At 38.6% G+C, this 24,407-nt stretch overlaps 1 protein-coding gene across 2 annotated transcripts in view; it reads right to left on the bottom strand.

Moving 5' to 3' along the window:
* The window catches only part of COL6A6 (collagen type VI alpha 6 chain), a 51,941-nt gene extending 28,386 nt beyond the window's left edge, over nt 1-23,555 (bottom strand). The window contains exons 1-13 of one of the 2 annotated variants that reach the window (XM_040548400.1): nt 23,374-23,555; nt 21,250-21,337; nt 18,728-18,813; nt 16,769-17,356; nt 14,676-15,275; nt 13,384-14,007; nt 11,744-12,295; nt 10,387-10,935; nt 9,364-9,948; nt 7,259-7,834; nt 2,946-3,295; nt 1,663-1,741; nt 98-243 (exon numbers count right to left, since the gene is read on the bottom strand). In XM_040548400.1, coding sequence (XP_040404334.1) covers nt 98-243; nt 1,663-1,741; nt 2,946-3,295; nt 7,259-7,834; nt 9,364-9,948; nt 10,387-10,935; nt 11,744-12,295; nt 13,384-14,007; nt 14,676-15,275; nt 16,769-17,356; nt 18,728-18,800 — 4,722 coding nt within the window. In that variant the 5' untranslated portion in view covers nt 18,801-18,813; nt 21,250-21,337; nt 23,374-23,555. The remainder of the gene's footprint in view (nt 1-97; nt 244-1,662; nt 1,742-2,945; nt 3,296-7,258; nt 7,835-9,363; nt 9,949-10,386; nt 10,936-11,743; nt 12,296-13,383; nt 14,008-14,675; nt 15,276-16,768; nt 17,357-18,727; nt 18,814-21,249; nt 21,338-23,373) is intronic. The other variant, XM_040548399.1, reaches the window with a different exon arrangement.
* Between the last annotated feature and the right edge of the window lie 852 nt (nt 23,556-24,407).

Below are 24,407 nucleotides of genomic sequence, written 5' to 3'. Positions count from 1 at the left end.
TGGCAAGCAACATAGCATTTGTGTAAAGTTGATTACAAAATAAAAAGAAAAAAAAAGATTGTTTCCCCCATTTTGTTTATATCACAAAAGGACTTACAAGGCTGTTCTGCAAGATGTGTGCAATATCCACAAATTCAATACTCAGAGGTCCGTTGTTTTCAAAACCTCTGCCAAACTCTATTTCTCGAAGTTCAGTCAAATTCTGTGTATTGTCCAGACCAACTAACAGAAGTGCATCAAGGCCTTCAACATAAGCATAGATTGAAGTTTGTGAATGCCTGACCTATATTATTTAACCAACAACATGATTGCGAATAATAGCAATTCTCTAAAACTTAAATTTTATAGCATGTTGAAAGAAATCAAGCCATTGAGAACAACATATGAGACAAAAATTAAGACTAGTTATCTTCCAGTTAACTTCTCTCCCAGCTGACAGACTGAACTGCTACTTCTGCTCAAGAGCTAACCTCAGTGTCCAAAGAGAAGTGTAAAACTCTTCTCTTCTGCAGAAAACAGATTTGGGTCTAACACCTGGCACTACATTTGTCAGTAAGAGGGACTGCTCTAGCTGCTGAAGCTGCCCTCCAGAAAGCAGGAAAATCTCAGGCCCTCTGCACCCTGGAAGTGTTTCTTCAAATATCTATCAACCCATGAATGGAATGGTTCATGGGGATAATAGTGGGAAGAGGGAACTAAGGCTTGCTCAAGCCATTTCTTCAGCTGGAGGCCAGTCTCAGATATCTATCTGTCTACCTTTACCTACTGAATTACATATTCATACAAATTGATTTCAGGGCTCCTCAGCTTCCATTTATTTGATCTTTCCTGCTGACGAATAAAGTCAGGATTCCTCTTTAGGTCACAAGACAATTATATTGTATTTTACATCACACATTTTAATCAGTCATTAAAATATTCTTCTTATTGTAGATACATCTTTGGCCTATCTTACAGTAGAATGAAGTGAGGTCAGTTCTTCCTTTCCTCAAATGCTATTTCTTTGAGGAAATCTCTACCCTCCTGTCTTCCTCTTAGGTGGAAATCTTTTATCCTCGCTTTCCACTCTTTCTACCACTTGCATTTAGGGCAGTGGGAATCTTGGAACATGCAGTGATGTGACAGAAAAGGTTCTAACCAACAGCCTCTGTTTGATGGCAAAGCTACAGAAAAGTACAAGCCAAAGGAACACAATAAAAGGAAGGTATCTTGTACTGAAACAGTAATTTTCTGCAGCGGAATTCATCCTGAAGTACTTCCAGAAGCTAAGTGTCCATCCTAAGCTTAGAACCAGCCTCTGCTTTGTTTCTACTTTAGATCTGTAGTGCAGAATATTTTGACATAGATCAAAACCAGAAAAAAAATCTGTAGCTTAAAATAATAAATAATAATAATAATAAACAGTCTTCATTTGCTACATTAAAATATTAGCTCAAGAGTACAACTAAAGATGAAAAACCCCATGCAAATACCCTAGAATGGATAATAATTCTGAACATCACAAACATTGATACACATGGAGAAGCAAACACTCTCCCAGTGACTTCCAAGGAATACCCTCAATGGGGAGAGTCATGTTATTTAGGAAAGTTGTAGTGGCAGAACAATACATTGGTTCATGTGTCAGTAGGAGGCCGGAGCATTGATGTAGTGCTCTAATACCTTTGAAGCGGAAGGAATTGGCTGCTTTTCTGAGATCTTCCAGTGCATCGTCCAGTCCATCTGAAAACACTAACAGAACCTGTCAGGAAACGGAATAACACTGAATCACTTAAGAGCTATTAAAAGCTGTGTCAGTGTGAAAAGTACAGTTTGTGTTGGAAACTGACTACAAGGTAGTTCAAACTCCACTGCTTTGTGGTAGACCTAAAACATGCACAGTGGAAAAAGAGCAAGAAGAAAAGAACACAAAACTCTCTTTTCTCTGACAGCACTCCTATATGAGGGATCTGTCTTGCCACCCATTTCTTAGCATTGCTATTATTGTATTATATGTGTCATTTTCTTAGTATGCTAGCCTGAAGACCAGCTCTGCTGTGACTTAAACAATGAAGAGTTTTCACTGATGTCAGAGGAGTTCTCCTATATGTGAATGTGGAAAAGAAGTTTGAAGAAGCAAAGATTTTCTTTTCTGCAAGATCACCTTCAGTTGGATGCCATCTGAGCTGCATCTACTGCATCATCTCTGGGTAACAGCCGGGACAGCTACCCCCAACTGGCCAGATGGATGTCCCATACCACAGAATCACAGAATATTGGAAGGGACCTTGAAAGATCATCTAGTCCAATCCCCCTGCTGGAACAGAAACACCTAAATCATGTCATACAGGAATGCGTCCAGGTGGGTTTTGAAAGTCTCCAGAGAAGGAGACTCCACAACCCCCCCGGCCAGCCTGTTCCAGTGCTCTGTCACCCTCACCGTAAAAAAGTTTTGTCTCATATTTAAGTGGAACCTCCTATGTTCCAGCTTGCACCCATTGCCCCTTGTCCTATCATTGGATGTCACCGAGAAGAGCCTGGCTCCATCCTCCTGACACTTACCATTTACATAATTATAAACATTAATAAGGTCACCCCTCGGTCTCCTCTTCTGATGTATTTACCCTTACAAGGGCAAACATGTCCTTCCTCAGTAAGGTTCCTCAACAGAGACCTTAGCAAGTGAAAATATTCAAACAGCTACTATACAACGTGCCCAGTGCCTTACTGAGTCAGCACCTTTTTAAAAGTAAACCGTCAAGGCAATGATCCTGAAACATTTCAATGAGATTTTTTTTTTCACTTAAATGGAAAGATTCCTTTCACTTCAGAAGAGATTAGGTCAAGCCTTTGAGATCACCAATTCCTGAGCTACCTTTTTGCTTCCCTGCAGTAGTCAGCATCAGAGTCAACAAATTTGAAACTATGTAATTTTTCCAATTTGTATATTCACACCATTAAATTACCTTCACTTTAGCAGAGGTTGCACTAAAGAACTTCTCCTGAATTGCCTGTAAGAAGTCCACATTCAGGTAAGTGTCCACTGTGGCCTGTGCATCTAAGAACTTCTGGATGATCCCTTCATTATAGTCCTCAAAATCAGACTCAAAGATTAATTTTTTGGCCTGTGCCAATACTTGAAATTTGAACCTAATGTTGACTGGAAAGCCAGCTTTACAACAAACACTTGGCCGCGATTTCATTTGGTGTAAAAGTTTGGGGAGGAATGTTTGCAATTTCTGTTTCAGAAGCAGTGAAGATGCTGGCCGTGTATGCCTTGAAATATCAATTCCTATAGAAAGGTCCATATTGCAATCTGTGAAGAAAGCAGAGGAAGCAGGAAATTATAAACATACAACATTTATGAACTGTGTCTTTCATCAGGATCATGAGAGTGGAACAAAAATCAACATGCTAGATTTAAAACCAGAAGTCGGAGTCAGTGAGATGGTGTTTTATATTTACTGAAAACCCATCAGACCACCAGTTTCAGTGGGGATACATAAACTTGCAGCTACTAAGGCCTGATCCTATATTACCGGACACACGTACACACACAAACTGCAAAACAGTGAAGAAGAGCTTACTGCTCTTCTTCAGCTGCCAAATGGCCTCAAAGGGCTTAATCTTGAAAGTATTTCCATACGCTTTGCTACCATCAGAAAATAAACAATACATATTCCAATTGCAATGCAAAGCTTGAGGGCTGACTGTGCTTTATCATTTTGCCACAAGATCTGATACTACATACAAACGTAGAACAACAGGCCAAACAAACAAAAGTGATAGTGGCAGCATCCTCTACAGGCAATATCCATGAATAACACCGTGAATAACAGCTGCTGTAAGGTGAGGGCTACCTCAGTTACAGAATTGCTTGCATAGTTCCTGATAATAACAGCAAATATTGTGATGTGGTCTGTTACTCCCCTGCAATCTCTTGCCCCAGTCAAGCAGCCAAACTACTTGGTTTATTTCTTCTGTACCTTGATTCTTCATGTGTCATGCTGGATTTTATTGTGTCCCTAGATGCATCACCATCCATCACTGTATCTCTGCAAGATAGTCTGAGACTTGCAATTTTATGTGTAAAACAGCACTCGCCCTAATTTTGTTCCTTCTTCACCCACTGGCTCTGAAACACTTATCAAACACAAGGTTGTTTTCCATGTTTGCTACTTTGGGCTAATTCTTATGGGCAATTATTCCTTAAAAATTTCATTGCAGTGTTGTCATTCATAGCTCTGTTTGTAGGGGGAACAACGGATATTTAATGAATGAATGCAATTCGGATAGTACACATATGTAGAATAGAAAATAAGAGCAATTGAATTTGGTTTTCCCGTTTGTTTTAGTCACTATAGAACCAGGGAGAAAAGCCTCAGGAAAGATGATTGTGTTTCAGCTATTTAACCAAATAAATCCAGAAAATATCACCTCAGAGTAACAATTGTTATATTCCAGTATTCATGCTTATGGTACAAACTATCCCCAGAGGGTATGATTTGCGGCTAAGGAGCACAAAAATCTTTGAACGTAGAAGGTTGTGGTGAATGAGTTTTTATGGCTACAAAATCCAAATGACATTCAGGCCTTGGAGCAGCATAAGAAATCTACACAGCTTTTCTGTGTAGTTCACAGCAAGTTAATATTTTTCTTAAACAGTTAAATATATCTACACACACATACAAACACAACACAGTCATGCCCCTTAGCCAGAGTTTGTGAGGTTGCCCATCTGATTTCAAGATTCACAGAACACCTGTGATGCAAAGGCCACCATCAGCTCAGGAACAGCATTTTTTCTAATTGTGTATGGATTTTCTGATGAGACATTTCCATGGACATTAAACTTACAAGGTATTTTTTCCAGTATGTGTTCACATCCAGCACACAGAAAATATGTTTTCAAAATGAGATATTTTTTTTAACCACATCCTTTGGACGAAATGCAAAGGGCAGCCATGGACTCACCAGTTTAGCCCTGATCATCCACACTGGTTAGCTCTTAGAAGCATTACCTGCAAACTCCTCATGTACCAGGAATAACAGTACCAGAACAGCAATAAAGCATTCACTTCTGTTTTGTTGTGTTGCATATGAGAATGTGTGAAACAACTTCCATACTCTGTCTATAGTCTGTTTATTGCAGTACTAAACACTTCTATGTACCTAACCTGTTTTCCTAATCACCTGTTCTCCCACACACATCCACTTAGTTAAACTGGCCTGTTTTCATGCTGCAAAGGTATCTTTTTTGTCCACCTGCTGACTTTCCATTACCTGGAATGCAGTTCTTTACATTAAAAATCTGGCAGTTTAGAAGATAGTGACTGGAGAAAGGGGAATTAAGAATTGTTATGGGAAAGAAGATCAGTGAATAAAGGAAAACAGATTCCCAGCCAAGATAACACAGTCTTCATAGGAAATTCATCATTGGTTTATGAGACAAGTTGATCTAAAACTTAAAAGCATATAAATCAGTAAGATCAGAGCCAACATGCTTTTCTTTTGTTCTCTCTAAATTTAAAAAGTGTGCCTGTAAATATATACATCGAGTTTACTGTTCCATCTTCCATTAAATCTCCCTGTTCTCTGGTTATGAGACACCAGGAGATGCTAGTGCCCCAGTCATGCTATTCCACATCCGTGCACTCCACTTCCCCAGCAGCCCTTTGTTTGTTTTCAGGAGCCAGGGGATGCCTTTTCAGGTGGAGGTTTGCTCTGTTTTTGATGGGGAAAAAGGGGGTTAGGGCGCAGAGCTCATACTGATAAAGGCCAGGCTATCTTCTCTGAAAACCACCTGAGCAGACGGCATTAACACAGAGAGCAGCTTCTGGCTTTGGGAGGGAAGATTCAACTCTTTTTTTGGACCCCATCATTCCAGCAAACATCAGCCAGTTTTGCTGTGTTTAAGATCTCCTAAGCCCAGGGTGCAGCAGTTAACTTTATTTGTTCAACGATTTTGTGAAGTTATTTCTACTTGTTTAACCATTGTTACAAAAAGCCTTAGACAAGCAGTGTGGTCATCACAGTGTGCCTTCCTCACAGTGAGTTTCTGATCAGTAGGGGAATTAAAGCTGGAGCTAGGTACGGAGAGCTAGGTATGATCAGTTTTATGGTATAACAAAGACAATAAACAGCATGTGTCTGACTCATGTAAAATGTTACCTCTACGGTAAAAATGCAGGGAAGACATGGAGCTTTAAGGACAGTCACAGTCCCTGCAAGAATGGGATCACAGAAAGAGAACTGCTCCAGCACATTTTCTTCTGCTGTCCCTAATCAATCTCATCCATTTACAACCCAGTAGGTCCCTTCTTTACCTTCAGTGGAAGAAAATTCATCTTTTTGATTTGTCATTTGCCACTTTTTTCTATTGCAATTTAACAAACATCGACAGTATTATCCTTCTGTATAACTGTCATGAGTACATAATTTTAAAGAACAATTCTGTGGGTTTTCTGCCTCCATCTTCCCACAACTAGGTGACTGATACTGCAGTACCATGTTAGAATAAACACAGATACAAAAACAGCATCCAACATCTGACAAAAGTTGCTACATTAATCAAAGCACAACTGAACCTTTTGTTTTCTTTGGGGCTGAGAGCCTCTCAGGCTGTGCAGCATCCCTGGAAGGGCATCCAATCTACTGTTGCCACCAATTAGATGTAGTAGGAAATACCGCCTCCTGTTTCTTATGTAGGGGAAGCTTTTGGGTAGCATCTCAGCATCACTGTGAATTTGCTGCTCACACCATGCCAACACCTCCCACATAACCAAGGATGGATTTTCCCACGCCCCCTTCTCAACAGTGCCGGTGTAGGACTTTTGTCAACAGCTGCTACTGACAGTCCCTTTGGAGCAGGATGGTCATGGTCAGCTGTAGATGACAGGTTTTTTTTTGAAACACTCTTTTACAAATATCACCAAATTGTATTTTTCTTTTCTTTTCTTTTCTTTTCTTTTCTTTTCTTGTGATTAAGATATTGAGGGTATGTCTTCTCTGTCTCCTTCTAGACATTGAGGAGCTATGAATGTGAATGCTAGATGTGAAGCACTGTCTCACCTCTGAAGCTATATAGCAAAAAGCATAATGGTTCTTGACTGAAGAAAGTGCAAATGTAGAAAGTTACAAAACTGAGTAACCTGAGCAGAGCTCTTTGGTAAAACAGCTGCATTGCTTCCCAGAAAGCTTTGGTACTTTTGCCAGGGACTGCATGCAGCCACGTAGATATCTACTGTTATATACCCAACAAAACATTTACATTGCTTACCCTGGCTAGGAATGTCTTTGTATTCACAGAGCTCATTGACAACAGTCCTCTTGATGGTTTTCAGGGCATCAAAGTTCTCCACTGTGAACACTCTCTTTGCATCACCAGCTGTTCGAAGCAGATCAAAGGCATTTATAATCCCTACGCCAACTGCAAAGACATGTACCCCATCGCTTCTCAAAGCCACTGCTGCATCCTCCACATTGTCATGAGAGTGCCCGTCTGTAATCACAATGAGGTTCTGTGAAACTCCTCTCTTCTTGCGGCCTCCATGGGCAGGCTCAAAAAGACTATGAACAAACCTCAGCGCTTTCCCAGTGTATGTAGAGGATTTCAGTTGTTCGATTCTGTCGATGCGTTCCTTTATGATGATGTCATTATAGAACTCATTAAGAGAAAACTCTTTCTGGGGTTCTTCACTGTATTGGACTACCCCAACATGTACTTTGTTCCTAGAAATAACAAAACTGTCCAAAACTTCCTTCATGAAGGTCTTCATGACAGAAAAGTCACTTTTTGATATGCTTCCTGATCCATCCATCAAGAACATCAGGTCTGCTACTTGTTCACTGCAAACTTAGGGAAAAAGCAGGGAAGGAACACAAAACAACGACAAAAATAGTGAGGAACATAATTTTGGCACTGTTTAACCTTTTCCCTTTTCTCTTCAGTGTAAGCCTTTACTCACAAAAGCTGTTCACAGAGAGGTCATGCAAGGACATCATCTCTCCATCATCTAACTTCAACCCTATGAACTTCCATGCATAGATAAAATTCATCTTTTCCCAGCATTAACTTGCAGAAGAAAACACAGTTCTTTACATATCAGCTAAAAGACTGGCTGGGGGAGTCATAACAAAACAGAACTTGCTACCACTGTCAACCCCTCGGCTGAGGAATGTCAGAATTTACCTACCAATAAAGTTAAATCAGTATAACGACCTCACTCAAAATATTCATCCTCTCTTGGTACCTGAAAGGCCACTTTGGGGAAAAAGCACTTGAACTGCATGACTTCTGTGGAGAAAGTTTCTCCATGAGGTGGAGAAATTTCTTGCCTGTTATTTTCATTGCCTAAGCAGAGTTCCCTTGCATATTTATTGGCAGCTTCTATTCAAGGTGTCAAAGGAGTATTTCACTGGATCTAATTGCTTGGTAGAGAGAACCTGATACTGTTTGTTGTGCAGCAAGAAAAAAGGATGGACAAGAAGCCATCTTTCAAGCCATCATGGACAATTATTGAGCTGGTCTGCCTGATTAGCAGGAAGTTTACCCTTCCAGCATAGTCATGGTGCCTGTCTTTACCCTGGAAGCACTACAATTTGTGTCCTTTACATTTTTTTCCACACAGAATAAAGCAAAAGTTTTATTACAATAGCTTTCCCTTGCTGGGACCTAACTGTGTACCATCTGAATGCTGTATCATATCCATCCTAACACTTGAGGGAATGCAGAAGGCATCACTGCTCAGAATCTTACTGATTTGGGTGACTACAAGAAAGAAATCAGAAAAGGGAAATGAGTGGAGAGGAGTGGAAACTCTTTGCCTTTAAGAGTAAATCTATCATCAACCACTTTTCCATGCATAGATCAAAAATAGTTAACTGTGCCCCATAACAGAATATATGCAGGGACAAACACCATCTCACTTTTAATGAAGCTTTAACAATAAACTAAAGACACTGACTGTAAACTATCCATCTTCTAGACAGAAAATGAGAGACAGAAGAGTAGACAGGAACACAGAGAAACAGGGGCCTCAAGAGAGAACGGGCTCAATATATGGGGGAGCCAGGGCACTGCTCAAGTGTAGAGAACTGCTTTATGTTAATGAAAACTAGTTGCTAGGACTTAGAAGAAATCTGCCTCCATTCATCAGTGTAAGCAGCCTCTTGAAAATAGCTGATGGAAGCCCATCAGTAGAAGATAACTTTTGAGATTGCATTTAATGTGTGCTGCATTTTAAGCAGAGAACTGTCACCAGACTTTTCCACTTATCCTCCTATTATGTCCACAAAATATATTTAACATTGATCTTTGCTTTTAACAGCCTGCATCAGTTGTAGAAAAAAGACCTAGTAGATCTATTCATAAATATCCTTTACCTGGCTTAGATTTCTCACACACGATTTGAGTAAGGTTTTTATGTATGCTTCCCAGTGCATCATAGTTCTGTGCAAAGAATAATCTTTCTTGATCTTCAGTAATTTCTTTAAGTTCTGCTCTGCTTGCTTTGCTTATTCCAACAGCAAATAAGTTGATTTCATCTTCCTTCAAAGCTTTTATGGCCATGGGAAGGTTGGCTTTATCTGATGGTACAGTTGGTTCATCAGTAATAAGAACAAGGATCCTAGTGACAGCAAGAGACGATGGACGTCCACCATAGTTCACACCAAATCTCTGCCTGGCAAAGTTCAAAGCTCTTGCAGTAAAGGGCTTGCCTGGCAGAGGCTTCAAGTTGAATATTTTTTTTCTAATCTGAGATTTGGAGGTATATGAATTCAACAAGAAATACACCTCCGGCGTAGAGCTATAGACCACAACACCAAACTGAACTTTGTCCACCCCAACCACTGAGGTATTAACTACTGCTTCTATCAGACGATGCACATTTTTGAACTGCAGGTCTGTAACACCAGATGATCCATGCACTACAAAGATGATATCAGCAACTTCTGCTCTCTTGCACACTATTAGTGGAAACAGAAAAAAAAAGAAAAGAAAAAAGAAACAAGGTTATAATTCTGTCTCTCTCCCTCACCCCTTTCTCTCCTTCAACCCTTTGCACAGGGATTTTTGTTTCCATATTCCAGCTGTAACCTTAAAGTGCAAAGACACTGCAGAAGCCTGAAAGCAAAAGCTTGGGTGTCTTCCTTAAAGACGGGGAAATATTTACCTACCTTCTCATAAGAAAAAGAGTGAGATCACACCCTATAAAAAGAACAAGTCTATGTTCTTATACTGCATTTCATTCCACTTCCACTGTGTATCATTATGGAGAACAGAGCTGTAAATCATACCATGAACATGGAAAACAAAATCTTGCCTTACAAAGAATTAACAGGAAAAAAAGAAAAAGAAAAAAAAAAAAGAAAAAAAATACAGAGATGGATATCATCACTACTTACAATTCTGTAGATTACAAATTTCAAAGAGAATCTGCTTTTGTATGAAGTTAATGTCATTCTCAAAGAACACTTTGTCTTGACTGCCAGTAATCTCCAAAAGCTGGGAATTGTTCGCACGGAGCATGTCGACAGCAAATACAGTTATGCCTTTCTTCCGTATGGCCCTGGCTGGTTTTTTTACAGAATCGTGGGCTTCCCCATCGGTGACCACTATTAGGTATTGTTTCAATTCAGGACGTCCTCCTCTAGGTCGATCAAAGTAAGGGGCAGCAAGGGTCAGTGCTTTCCCAGTCAGTGTTCCTGATTTAATCTGCTTCATTTTCTGAATGGCTCTCTGCATATCAGCTGTAGTGTTGTATCGGTCAAGCTGGAACTCTTCTCTCATTTTAGAGCTGAACTGAAGCACGCCAATTCGAACATTATCAAGCCCAACATTTATGTTGTTCACAAAGGACTGCATGAAATCCTTTACCTTCTGAAAGTCATCTGGACGAACACTTTCTGAGCCATCCACAAGGAAAACAACATCAGCTCTCACATTTTTACAGACTAAGAAAAAGAAAAAGGAAAAAAAAAAAAAAGAATAGGCTAAAACCACAAATCTCTTCTCACCTGCACTTTTAACATTTCAGCTGGATCAAAACCCAAAAGACAGTAAATGACAGAATGGGCAGATAGATGTCATCAGTAGATCTGTCAAAAAATAACTGACTGCAGAAGGTGAACTGGAGGCTTAACAACTAACATGTAAACAAAGGCTGGAGAGTGCTAGAGATGCCTTTGTTCATCCCCCCAACTTCAAGAGAAAGAATTCTGCTACTTGACATAGCCGCTTTCCTCCAAGCTATTATGTGGTGCAGAAAGAGACATACACAATCCCTAGATAAGAGTAGTTTGCACGTCAGAAAAACATCCCCTGACTTGGGTATTGAAAAATCAGAATTTATCTCCTTGTGAAAGACAAGTGTTCTGCAGTGCTCAGACTGCTTACCTGTTCAGAACCACAAGTACCCAGTGTTAGACTGCAGGCAATTATCACCAGGTTCTTTGTCTCTTCTCACAAAATGTTGTTGGGACAAGACAAAGAACAAATACTTAGACTTTTACTATAGGGCACTTTCCCAGTCGAAGAATTTCAATTTCTGCTATTTAGCTTTATTTTATATTGCTCATCGACTAGTAAAATCTGTACATTGAAAGAAGGTTACCTAGTCTTGACATGGCAAAGTATGAGATTACTAACACACAAATCTTTATTTCTGATATGTAGCAATATCATTTTCAGTATTAACAAAACATATAAGCACATTCTAGTACTAGTTGCTTGGAAAGGATCAGGCTTAGGAGATGCTCTTACCATTTGTTGAACAGATATTTTGCACAATTCCATCTTTAATATTTTTCAGGGAATCAAAGTCATTCACAAAATACACTCTATCTTTTGTTTCTGCTATTTCCTCCAACTGTTGTTGATCAGCTTCCTTGACGCCGATGGCATAGATAGTGATCCCTTGTTGCCTCAGCTCACTTGCTGCTTGCTTCACCTTATCTTCAGATTGACCATCTGTAATCACTACCAGGATCTGTGGAACATTTTCCCTAGATGCCATTTGGAACAGACTTTTCATATACATTAATGCATTTCCAGTTCTGGTACCTCCACCTATTTGATTAATATTCTTAATTGCCTCTACTAACATCACCATTTGGTTGTACTGGCCAATCACAAATTCTGTCCTTGACTCAGACGCATACTGAACCACACCAATACGAACATTGTTGGCACCAACTTGGAACATTCTGATAGTCTCATTCACAAATGTTTTCATGTCGTCAAAATCACTTGGATGTATGCTGCCAGAGCCATCAATCAAGAAATAAATGTCAGCTTCCTCTGTGTCCACACAACCTAATTAGCAAGAAAAAAAAAGGGGGGGGGGGAGAGGGGGGAGGGATGGGAAGGGGGAGTTACAGAAGTTTTGACACTTCCAAGAGTGAGAAAAATCACTTGACAACTTTGCAATCCTCACAAATAGGTACCTAAACAACAAAAGTAATTTTATTTGAGAAAAGACTTTCAGTCCAAAAGCTTGTAAAATCTTGGGTGTTCAATAAATTGGATAAGAGATGACCAAACATCTGTACACAAATAAAATGTGTCAAGACGATAAAATGGAGTAATGAAACCCATTGTTACTGGCACTGTTACTTGTAAAAGGATAGCGAGCAGGATGAAATAGAAATCAGGACTGCAACAGTTATTAAAGAGAGAAAAATAGAATAAAAGTACATATGATGAGGTACAGTAACAGTGTGACAGCCTGCAAAGACAAAAGAAGGAAGTGTAGCTAGAGACAAAGCTAATTTGAAAAAGAATGGTAAGAGACTTTACTGGGAGAGACTGGGTAGAATTTAGGTATGAAAATAAAAACATTACTAGGATTTGTATCATTATGAGACTAGCCTCCTGAACTGGTATTAACAGCATGGACTAGCTACTCCTAGAGGTGAGAGATGACAATACATTTCATCAGTGTCAGAATTCAGAATCACTATAAACTTCACATTATTTTGACAAGTGCAAAAAACATTAAAGGAGAGATGTCATGGAAAAAATAACCTGGATTCAAGTAACTGAGACATGACTCAGTCTACCTGTAAATGTTGTTAAGCTGTAGGGACCACTACAACTAACCTGAAGAATCCTGAGCAGAATCATGTTCACCTGAATGTGAGGGAGACTTGGAATTTGCTCAAGTGTAAACAGCAAAGGCTTCCTGATACTTGCTTCCCCAAAAAGGCAGGAATAAATAGGGGAGGGTTCCAAGCAGGGCAAATCTTAGCTGGAGGACATTTGGGTCCATCACTAACAGAATTTTAAAAACATCTCTAAAATCTTCCTGAATTTTTATTTCCTCTTGCATTAAGTACAGATGGTGTACACATCAGCAACAAGCCTGGCAGCACTGAAATGGCATTTTCATGTGTGCTTCTTACCTTTTTTCAGATTCTGCGATCGTAACGAGACTACAAACGTCTTTTTCACAATCTCATTACAAAGCTGTTTCTTTATTTTCCATTTGATATTTGACAGCTGTAGAAAATACTTCAGGGTGGTGACATGATTCCCTGGGGGATATGTTGCAATTTTATCAAGCTTTCTGCTCTCTGAGGTATTCTGGATGCCCACAGCATAGACAGTAACACCTTTACGTCTTAGTTTAGATGATGGTTTAGCATAATCATCCAAGGACTGACCATCAGTGATAACTACAGCAATTTGTTGCACTCCTTGTTTCTTCCTGCTGCCTGCCTCTTGAGTAAAAACCTTATTCCTTAGAAATTCAATGGCTGCTCCAGTGTATGTTTGTCCACCTCGATATGGTAAATTCTTTAGGTAGTTCAGGATTTCCAGTTTATCCTTGAATGTGTTCAGGGTGAACTCTAGTCTTGGTTCATCACTGTACAGCACTAGCCCAACTCTTACATTCCTTGGACCAATATCCAGGGCATCAACAACTTTTAAGAGAAATGCCCTGATCAGCTGGAAGTTTTTTGACCCAACTTTGCTGGATTCATCTACAAGAAACACTATGTCTGCAACAGTTGCACTGGAACACACTAAAAGCAAAATAAACAAAAGCAAGATAAGATTAATGTAGATCACACTGTGGGATAATTGGTGAGACAGTCAGAACACTGTTACGAAAGAGACGCAAGGTAATATGCAAGATGCTGCTACAATAACACATGAAATCCAAACCCTAAAAGTGCTGAAAAGCAGAGATTTATATATTGATTTTCAGTCAAAGAAATCCCTGAAATAAATCTCTTAACTGCCCCCTTTTGCCCACTACAGCAAACTTTGCAAGACAAGTGACTTTTCTCACTGTACCGTGGAGTGACTGCAAATCAGGAAAACTCAGGATATTAGGGAAGTTATTCTGTGGTTAAATTCAAACTCTCCTATGGCCATTTTTTGGAAACAAAATCCAAGGAAAATTGTTCCCTCAGTCAGAAAAGGCAACTCCAGTGCAGCCAACCCTTCAAGACTACCACCCTGTTCCTCTTGGTTAATATAGATTTACAACTAACTACGCATAGGCAAGCACTGAAGCCACACAGGCAAAGGTGGTAAATATTTTTTCAATAGAACACCTCCGTAAAAGCACAGCTGTCAGCCATTTGCATTCTGTTTTTCCCTAACAACCACCTGAGAAGTTGCCCTGGATTACCAGTGAGTTAGAAGCTACTCAGGCTGCTAGTATTGCTCTTTTGATATACCATACCTGCTGGCGCCATTTGATCGAGTTCATAAAGATTCTGGAGTGAGGTTTCCACATCAGTAACAATGCTCTGTTGCACATACTCAAAGCTCTTTGCTTCATAAACATGGTAAGTCGCATTAGAGGGGTAGCTCACCGTTGTTTCTACCCTGTCAAAGTATCCAACATCAACTGTGACAATTTTCACCCCCAACTCCTCTAACATCCAGGCTGCCTCCATGATATTTTTTTTGGATCCAGAGGACGTGAAGACCACTACAACCTGTGGAGTGCCTTCATTGATCCGGCTTCCAGCACTATCCGTAAAAAAGGTTTCCTGCAAAAACTCCACGGCAATTCCATCCTGCGATGAGTCTCCAGTGAATGCAATGGTGCGCTGAATGTGGTCAAGGACCTCTTCTTTCTTTTCATGAGCGTTCAGCAAAAACTCCACCTGCCCTACACCATTAAACTGAGCTAGGCCAATCCTATACTCGTTAATCCCAACATCTAGCTGTCTGACTATTTGGGAGATTAAACGTTTTACTCCCTCAGATGCTGAATGCTTCATGGTCTCAGCGGAGTCAATAAGGAAAATAATATCAGCATATTGTTTTGCAAATGCTGCAGAGAGGAAAAAAATGTAATAAATGAGTTGCTGAAATACTGTCAACCTATATCCAGACCTGGCTTTGAATGTAATCTAAACAAGAACCTTTTCACTGATCTTCACAGTTTTAAGTTTGGATTTAAGGTCTACATTTACAACATACCATGAAACATGCTTTGCAATTACTGTAGAATTGTATTTTGAAAAATTAAACAAAGAACTCTAAAGAAAGCAACCCTCTAAAAAATGGCTTTAAAATGTCTTGAGAAACCTTTACACCTGACAGTATTTATATAGACAGAAGTTTCATCTTCGTCCAACCAAATCTTCTACTTACTACTTTGGGAGTGAGATTGTATGTTTTATCATTCCATTCTAGTGATATTTCATTAACCAAGGTCCTCTATATCACTGCTGGAATCTAGGTTGCATTTAAGACTTTGACCCAACTGAACACTTCAGAATAAACTCACCTTCCTAACAATCCCATGAGGAATTGTTCCAAAAGGCAGACAGACACTTTGAATATCAGAAGAGGCACCAGAACATTAATAAAATTATTCTAACTTCACTTACAGTCATTGGAAAGAGATACACATTTCAGGAGGGCAAGTCAGGTGCAAGTCAAATGAAACTGGGCCTAAACGCACCCTTCAGTATAACAGTTTATGATGGAAAAGGGGATTAAAACCAACTGTCTAACTACCAGTACAGACTCTAATCCCTAACTTTTTCTCATTGAGAGAACCACATTGACCTCTGCAAAACTAGAAAACAACATAATGTATTTATAATTTAAATTTTATATTTTAAATATTTATAATTGATATAAACACATTTTTGTTTTGATTTTAGTTTTGCTACCATGCCTCCTTTTATATATATATATATATATATATATATATATGTATATATACATATAAATTCCTCCAAAATACATTTTCTGTGAATTCTGCTGGTCAGCAAGTATACTGAAAGGATGGGAAAATATGGCTCCCTTTCATTTTTGAACATTCTAGGAGTGACAATCTCTTAACTAGGTTTTTGGAAGAATTAAGATAGTCACCAAAAGCATAGCTTGATTGAGAAATAATTCAGTTAAACTGTTCAATGACATCAAAACAAAACATTTTCTATAAAAGTCTCTACCAGCTCTAAAAACATTAGATTGAATCTATTTCATAGAATCTGTGAATCTGACCCTGATTTTCTTTGCAATACATTAAGGCTCTGCTTACAGAGAGCACCAAGTATAAGCTTAACTTCCTTTTTTAATAATTAAACCTCAATGACTTCAACACAGGCACTGAAACATGTTAAAAAGAACAGGGATGTCCATCCTGAACAGTGACCTAACTAAAATTATCCCCATTATTTTCAAGTGAGTTATATGACAGTAACGCTGGTGTAAAATAACATCAAAACCACATCCACTTTTCTATGCCTTTTCTCACAATTACACAGTATGAACAACTGAAATGGTACCACTATAAGGACAACTGCTTACCTTCAATCTGGCTTTCAATTGCAAAGCAGAAGTTTTTCAAAAGCCTTGTGGAGAGATCTGGAAGGTCATCGAAACTATCGATGCTATACAGATATTTATCAAAAGGTTTGCTGGCTATTTGCTGAAGCTCGGATGTATTCTGGACACCAACTCCAACAACATAAATGGAAATGCCTCTGTGTCTCAGTTTCTTGGCAGGCAATTCTACTTCATCACTGGATTCTCCACTTGTGATAAGAATCATTAACTGTGGGACATAAACCTTAGCTCTGCTACCAGCAGATTCATTGAAATACGTTGTGCTGACAAAATCCAGAGCTCTCCCTGTGTAAGTTTCTCCACCCTTATATGGTAAATTCCCAATCTGCTCCAGAACATTAGTTTTCGATAAATACTGATTCAGCAAGAACACTTGGTAAGTTTCATCACTGTATTGTGCCAGCCCAACTTGGACTGCATCATGGCCGATGTCAAGACTTGAGACCAATGAGGAGAGGAATTTAATCACTTTCTGAAAGTTTTCCTGGGCAACACTTGTTGAAGTATCCACTAAAAAGACAACATCTGCCAACGTGGCTTTTCTGCAAGCTGCTCAAGGGAGATGACATAAAAGAATGAATTATTCATGAGCAAGGAAGAGCCAAATGTACATTTTATTGTTCATGAAATAAATTCTGTGTTTTGTGTTTCTGCCTTTCCATTCCTCCCCTCAGCTCTTCCCCCCCCCCGCCCCCCCCCCCACCATTATTTTAAATATTTTAAAGGTAGCCGTGCTCAAAATTCATCAGTTAAGAGTTGGTATTATTGACAGCTAGTTAACAACATATGGAAGACACAGGAAGTTAAAACCTATATTTTGGCAACACACTGCAATTCTATATGCTTTATCTACAAAAAATAAAAATAAAAAAGCTGAAAAAATTGCTCTTTCAGGATATATCATAGGCAACCTGTGCAACTGGTCCGGTTACCTCCTCTACAAAAGTACAAAGCATTTGCAGAATATGGTGGGAGAGTCACTGCAGATCAGCAAAATCTTCCACTTCATAGACATCAGTTGGTTTACCCTCTATTTCTTGAAGCTCAGGCAAAGCAGAATTTGTAATGCCTACAGCATACACTGTGATGCCTACATCCTCACCTGCTGTGGCTAGGTTTTGAATATTATCTTCAGCTTGTCCACGTCTCATTTGAGGAACCCCTTCTTTTTTTTCTTTCTTTTTTTGGTTACCAGCATTTGCTATGAAGTCATTCCCTAGCATTAATTGAAGGGTGTGCCCAATTTTGTTGCCTCCTTCTTTGTAATGTAATTTCTGTATCTTCTGTAAGGTACCATGTTGTTACAGTAAGTGTTCAACAAGAACTCACCGCCTGGCACATCACTGTATTGAATCATGTCAATACAGATTTTGTCTTCCCTAATATCAAACCCATTGACCATTGTGCACAAAAAGCCTTGCAAAATCTTGGAGTTCTTTGTCCCTATACTCCAAGATCCACTTGCCAGGAAGATAATGTCTGCTATAGAAGCTTTCCTACAGACTGAAGAAACATTGTTTAATTTCCCTGTTTTCCTACAGAATGTGTAATCGAATAAAATTGCAATTTTGCTTCCTGTTTGCTTTTCAGAATCCGAGACCTATTGGTCTTTTGCAGAAAAATCTTCCATCCATCCTAGTAAATTTTCAGCATTCATTAACTCCTTCTTTTCCCCTGTTCTTCAAACAGGGTGTCTGAGACTAAAAACAAATTTTAATGAGCTATTGCACATTATTTTTCTGTTTTTCAGACAACTCTCCTAACCTAGTATAAATATATGCTTCATAAAAATGTATCATATCATCCCTAGTTAAACAAAGAATAAACTGTCACCAGTTCTTCATCTTTCTCTTCAGAACTGGATACACATGGGAAAAAGAATTGCTATGAATTTGAAGAGACTTTTCTTTCATGTATTACCAGTCTGCTGTGCATCCATAGAGCAGAAGGTGCATACAAAGAGAAGAACCAGAAGAGGTTTCCAGTTATCCATTTTGAATGTCTCCCTAGAAAAACAAACACAGTAAGAAATACAGAGCATTATTTCCTCAGAAAAAGTTTACTAATTGTGGGGAAAATGTAAAAGCACATTTTATCAACATCATGGAAGCTTTCTAGCTGTATACATTCAAAGGAACACTTTAAATTCATGTTTTCTTCCCTCAGGTTGTAACAAACATGTTTTGAACACAGAGCTGTTAGCTTGACACTGATGTACAGGATAGAACTGAAATGAACCGTTCACAGACATACTGTGTTCTGATTCATACAGCTATATTTACCGCAATCCCAAATTCAAGTGAAAGCAGGCTATTCACAAGGCAAGATTAACGGGAATTAAGCTTCCAAGATTCCCTGCTAGCCTTGATATTCCCCATCCACACATTATTTAAAAGAAAATTTTGGTGGCTGCCTCTATATAAGATAGACATAGATAGGAACAAGCGTTCATTTACATATTAAATATGCCAGTTGGCCGGTAACGAAGACACTTGGCATATAATAAAGCCAAAACTCAATGCTAATGGAAATGGGAATGAAAAATCTCAGCAAGAAAGTACAAAATTAAGCCACATTAAGCTTAAGCATACTAAACAATGAAGAACACAGTTTTGAAAAGCTTTCAATTGTAAAACACATGTACACTAAATAGTTTAAAGAATAAAATAAAATAAGCCAGGGCATAATGGTGGTCTCTGTTTCATTTCCTGTCTTTCTTAATAATACCTAGCACTTGCTTGTATTTTTTAAATGTTACTTAGCTGACATGTTCATGGGAATACCCACCTTAATCTCCAGATTTTCCTTCTGGGAAGAGGCCTTACATCCTATCTGTCAACTGACATAACTCAGATATTATGTTCAAGCGTGTTTGAAAAAGACATTCCATTATATGACTGAATTGACTGAAAAAGGCATTCCATTGGGGTTACCCTAAGAATCTCATACTTAATATACAGCTTGCACTAGAGGCATATTTGAAAAATGCATGGCTACTTTATGTTCTACCATCTGTGTACAACAAAGTTTTATACCAATCACTGCTGAACTACCAGAAGTATAGAATGATCCAAACTCTGCTTTGTCTCAGGCTATTGTTTGAACCCGTTGGCCCATCCTGGCAGACACTCAGAACAAAGAGATAGCTTGAGCTACTTATATTTGAGGCTCAGGTTTGACACAGAGTATAACTTCAGTAGACCCTGGATCCTGGATTTCTTTTTTTTTTTTTTTTCCTTAAAAAAAAAATAAAAATCAGGACTTCTGGAACTCTGATGAGAGCAATTCATCTATAATCTAATTTCAGAGCTGACTTGAACACAAACTTCCCCAGCATCTGTCTCTCTGACATTGTTTTAAGGCCTAACATCTATGCTGGATTGGATACTGCCTAGACTTTTTAGTAATAGAGAGGAAAATGTATGAGAAGACACAAAAGCAATCAGACAGCAGGCAAAAAACAAGCCAGATCATCCTCCCAGCAGCTGGAGGGATTCCTAGGCACACTCATTGGAATCCAAAAGCATCTTTCTCAGAAGCAACCCCTCTCAGTCATGGGTAAATTCCTGTAGTGAAATGATGAGGAACTGAATCTATAAAGAGGGAGAGGATATTCAAGATATGGCTACAGCATAACAGCTCAATCCACACATTAAATTTCTCAATATCTTCAGAGTATGTGCTGGGGGCAGGATATGTACATTTACGTGCATATTACTTCTCTTTATTTCTGTCACTTTTGTTTGATGAACATCTGCTTGCCACTAGCGTCCAAAAAAGTAATACCAGAATAAAGATCCATCTTGCCGAATCCCTTATCTTTGACAACAGCTACTAGATTAAGGAAAGAGTATAAAAAGAAAGTTAAGCAATGCAGGGATATTCTCCCTTCTCCATGGACTGTTTCAAAGGTTTTTAGGTTACGTTTGGGTGAAGAACACACTTTCCACAAGTTCTTCTAATTTCTTTTGAAACCAGCTGCAGTTTTATATTACTGAGCCAATTTGATTGTTTATCGTATTCTCAACATCAGTTATGTTCTACTGGAAAAGCAAGTCAAGTATTTGTGAAAAGAATGTTAATGACCAAATTCTGCTGTTAACACTTCATTACACTGGCTTTTAAATTATATCTTGGATCTGCAAACACAATTCAGTGGAAAAACCGCAGCTGGTCTTACATCATAGCATGAGATTAAGTTCCAAGTTCCTAAATTAATGGCATGCAGTATTATTGTAGGTCTTGTAAATAACAAAAAGCAATGAATAAAAATAATCTGCTTGAGTTTGTATTCTACCCTTAGGCAAGGACAGAACATCGTTTCCAGGTATCATGACATTAAGCCACATTCTAGTTCTTGGAGGGTTCTTTGGAATGTCTTGGAGGAGCAAAAAGCCACATCTGCTGTATTTCAGGACAGCTATCACATAGGGACACTTTACCTCTTACTAGTACTGTAGTACTACGCAGAGATTCCAGATGAAACTGGGGTCCCTATGCACCAGCAGGTGTTCCAGGTACTATACGGTCCTTAAAAAGGACAAGGGGAAAGCAAAACTGGATTTTGCACTTTGTGGAAAACTTCTTCAATGTCTCTGCATATTGCAGTTTTCATTAATAAGCACTTCTACGAAAAGGAAAAACTGTGATATGTCATATACAAAACCATACCAAATAAAAATGTTTTGTGATCAAAAAGCCATCTTCATATTTAAATTTTACTTAAATTTTCTGTATATATCCCTGATAGTTACAGACCCTCTTGAGTTCTCCCTGATCACTTTGACAGATTTTATTACTGGTTATCTATGTTCACTACTCTGCATCATTACATTGGCCTTTTTTACATGTTAATTAGCAAAAAGCTTAAATGGAGACAGTTAAATATTTTAATGACTTCCAAAATAAAAAGAATCAGTACTCATTAGCGTATTGTGTATATCTCCTTTTATAGCAAAGTAAATGCACCAAAGCAGTAAGCATCTAGAACTATATGATTTTTAATAAAATGTACACACCTCTCTCAACACAGCTAGAAAACACCTATTCAAGGGCAGAAAAATAAACACTGCCAGTAATTCCAAAGTTTTACTTTCCTGTAACTACAGTGGTGGAAATTTTTAGAGCAAAACACTGAGTTTGTGAAAAACTCAAGGGCACTAATATCACTGCATTTCGGGTGCATATGACTGCCTGCCGTCACATATGCAAAATAGAGTTGCTGTGTTAGCAAGGGGCTAGACTTTCCACAGTAATGTAACCATTCAAATTTTGTACCAAAGTCTAGCCCTTGCTGTTACACAGTAAGATACACAATAATCAGTGGCTATTGAGCTATGCAACTATTTCTACACTTCCTAACAGCTTTAGTCTCTGTTGAAATCTTCCAGCTTCTTCCAACTTTATGACTCACAATCTTCCCTGCTCTTACGGTCAGATACCCTGTGCCTGAAAAACTTCTACTTTCACTAAACAGTGAGAGCAGAAGGGAAGCTGTTACCCACTTGCTCTTTATTTTTCCCTTCAGTAGCCCATATTGAGATAAGTCCACTACAGGCAAATTCTTTAAATACACAGTTACACTGCAATTTTAAAACACGTGCAGACTAATTTCCCTACTTGTACCATTTATTTGGCTTTATCTTCATAAAACTACATGAACTTCCAGTCATAGGCTACATGCTGCATAAACAGAAGTACTTTTTGCCTCCTATGTGCATTCTTCAATATTTGCTAAACAAAAACAAAAGTAATGGAATGGAAACCTCAAGTCATACAGCTCAGATACTACAGATCAAACCTTAAATTACTCAGAGACATGCAGTGTCACTGAGCATTACCAATTCTACATATTAAGCTAGCAAAACGTTAAGATGAAAACTTATTTGAACATAACACTGTATATCTTTGGCTACCAAAACACATACATCAGTAGTTAATTATATAAATACATATAGGTATAATCTATGTAAGATGTTAAGACAGCAATTACCACTTTAGTGCTATTTTATGAAAAGGCAGGGTGACAATTATTAAAAGCCCTGAGAAACCAGTATAAAAGTTGCATATTTTACAGCATATTTTAATGTCAGCATTTTTCCTTCTTGTTTGTTCTCAGAGATTCACCCATACAGATACAATAAATTTCAAAGGAAGAAACAGATCAACAGTACTTCTAAATTCTTTAAATTCTTCACGAGGATTAAAAAAAGAAAAAATATAATTGCAAGTAATCAGCTACTGTCCCAGTTTAATCTTCAGTTGCTTCAGTGTTTTATGCACTTAAAGCCATTCTCTAGATTATTGCTGCCAGGGAGAAATGCACAGTTAGATGTAAATATACATCTGAAGTGCATTATCATAGATATTTTGAGGCAACATCTGTTTTTCACCTATGATTTATAATAACCATGCTGCATGTAGGATCTTCCTGCACACCCTGATGTAGGGGTATTTTCCCTCTTCTATTTGCATATATTAAGAGAAAGAACACAATCTTCCTTGCGACAATTTCAAATCCCATCTCTGTCAGTGCAAAGGAATATGATCATGTAGCTTTTTCTTACCTACCGAAGCACCCCTGTTAGATTTCTCCAGATTTTCATTCTGGTTTCATTTCTTCTGAAGTCTTTTGGAAAAAAAAAAAGAAAAAAAAGAGTCCTGGAGTAGAGCAGACAGACAGCTTTGCCTCACACGCCCCTTGGTTATTCCTTTCTTCCTAACCCTTTTCTCTCACTGAAGAGAATTTAAAGCCTAGATTCCATCTGTATGAGTTCCCAGTTTCACCAAACAGCAAAACCAAGAGAAATTCGTCCTGCCCCCGCACCTGACTACTCTCCTCATATGTCCACATACTGAACTTTAACCACTGAGACACAGTAATACCAGAAGAAAGACAAATGTGGTTGTAGGAGTTATGCAAAATATTTACAGTGAGCTGACATTTGGAAAACAAAGAAATCTTTTTATCAGTTATGTCCTCTCTACACATTTTTTTTTTCTCCTATGAGTACATTATCTTTTTGTTAGCATTGAAATGTCTCAGGAAAGATGCAGCTTCACCTATTCCAGATTTTTCACAAGAAAGCTGGGTTTTCTAATGATTCCAGCTACAGTCCCATGGCCAGACACTGATTCAAGCATGGAGTCCCAGGGCGACTTACCTGACTTTGGAGGTCAGTGTGATCAGCAAAAAGTTCCAGATGTTCCAAAGGGTGCTTTAATTCAGAAGGGCTTAGAAGCCACAACTGGAAAAGGTGCGGCTATAAGAATTGAACACCTCCCATGTACACACACATAGGGTGCTAATTTATGGTTGTAATCAATAACATCTATATATATATTTATATGTATTTCACAGCAAGGTAGATTTGTCTCCTACTGCGGGCTTTATTAAGAGAGTAAAGGAGGTCACAAGAGCTCCTTAGCATGAGGAGTACTTTTCACAAATCAGGAAGTCCTTACGGAGCAGGACATGCATTTGTTATCATTTTTCTTCTCTCCTTCCTATCAGCCCTGGCTTTAAATCTACTTTGGATATGACACATAGTAGCATGGCAACACCAAGAATCAAGTTTGCATATGGAAAAGAATACAAAGG

Source organism: Cygnus olor, chromosome 2 (genome assembly GCF_009769625.2).
Source record: "Cygnus olor isolate bCygOlo1 chromosome 2, bCygOlo1.pri.v2, whole genome shotgun sequence".
Lineage (NCBI taxonomy): Eukaryota > Metazoa > Chordata > Aves > Anseriformes > Anatidae > Cygnus > Cygnus olor.
The sequence above is the reverse complement of the archived record's forward strand: the minus strand, read 5'-3'. Positions and strand labels throughout refer to the sequence as shown.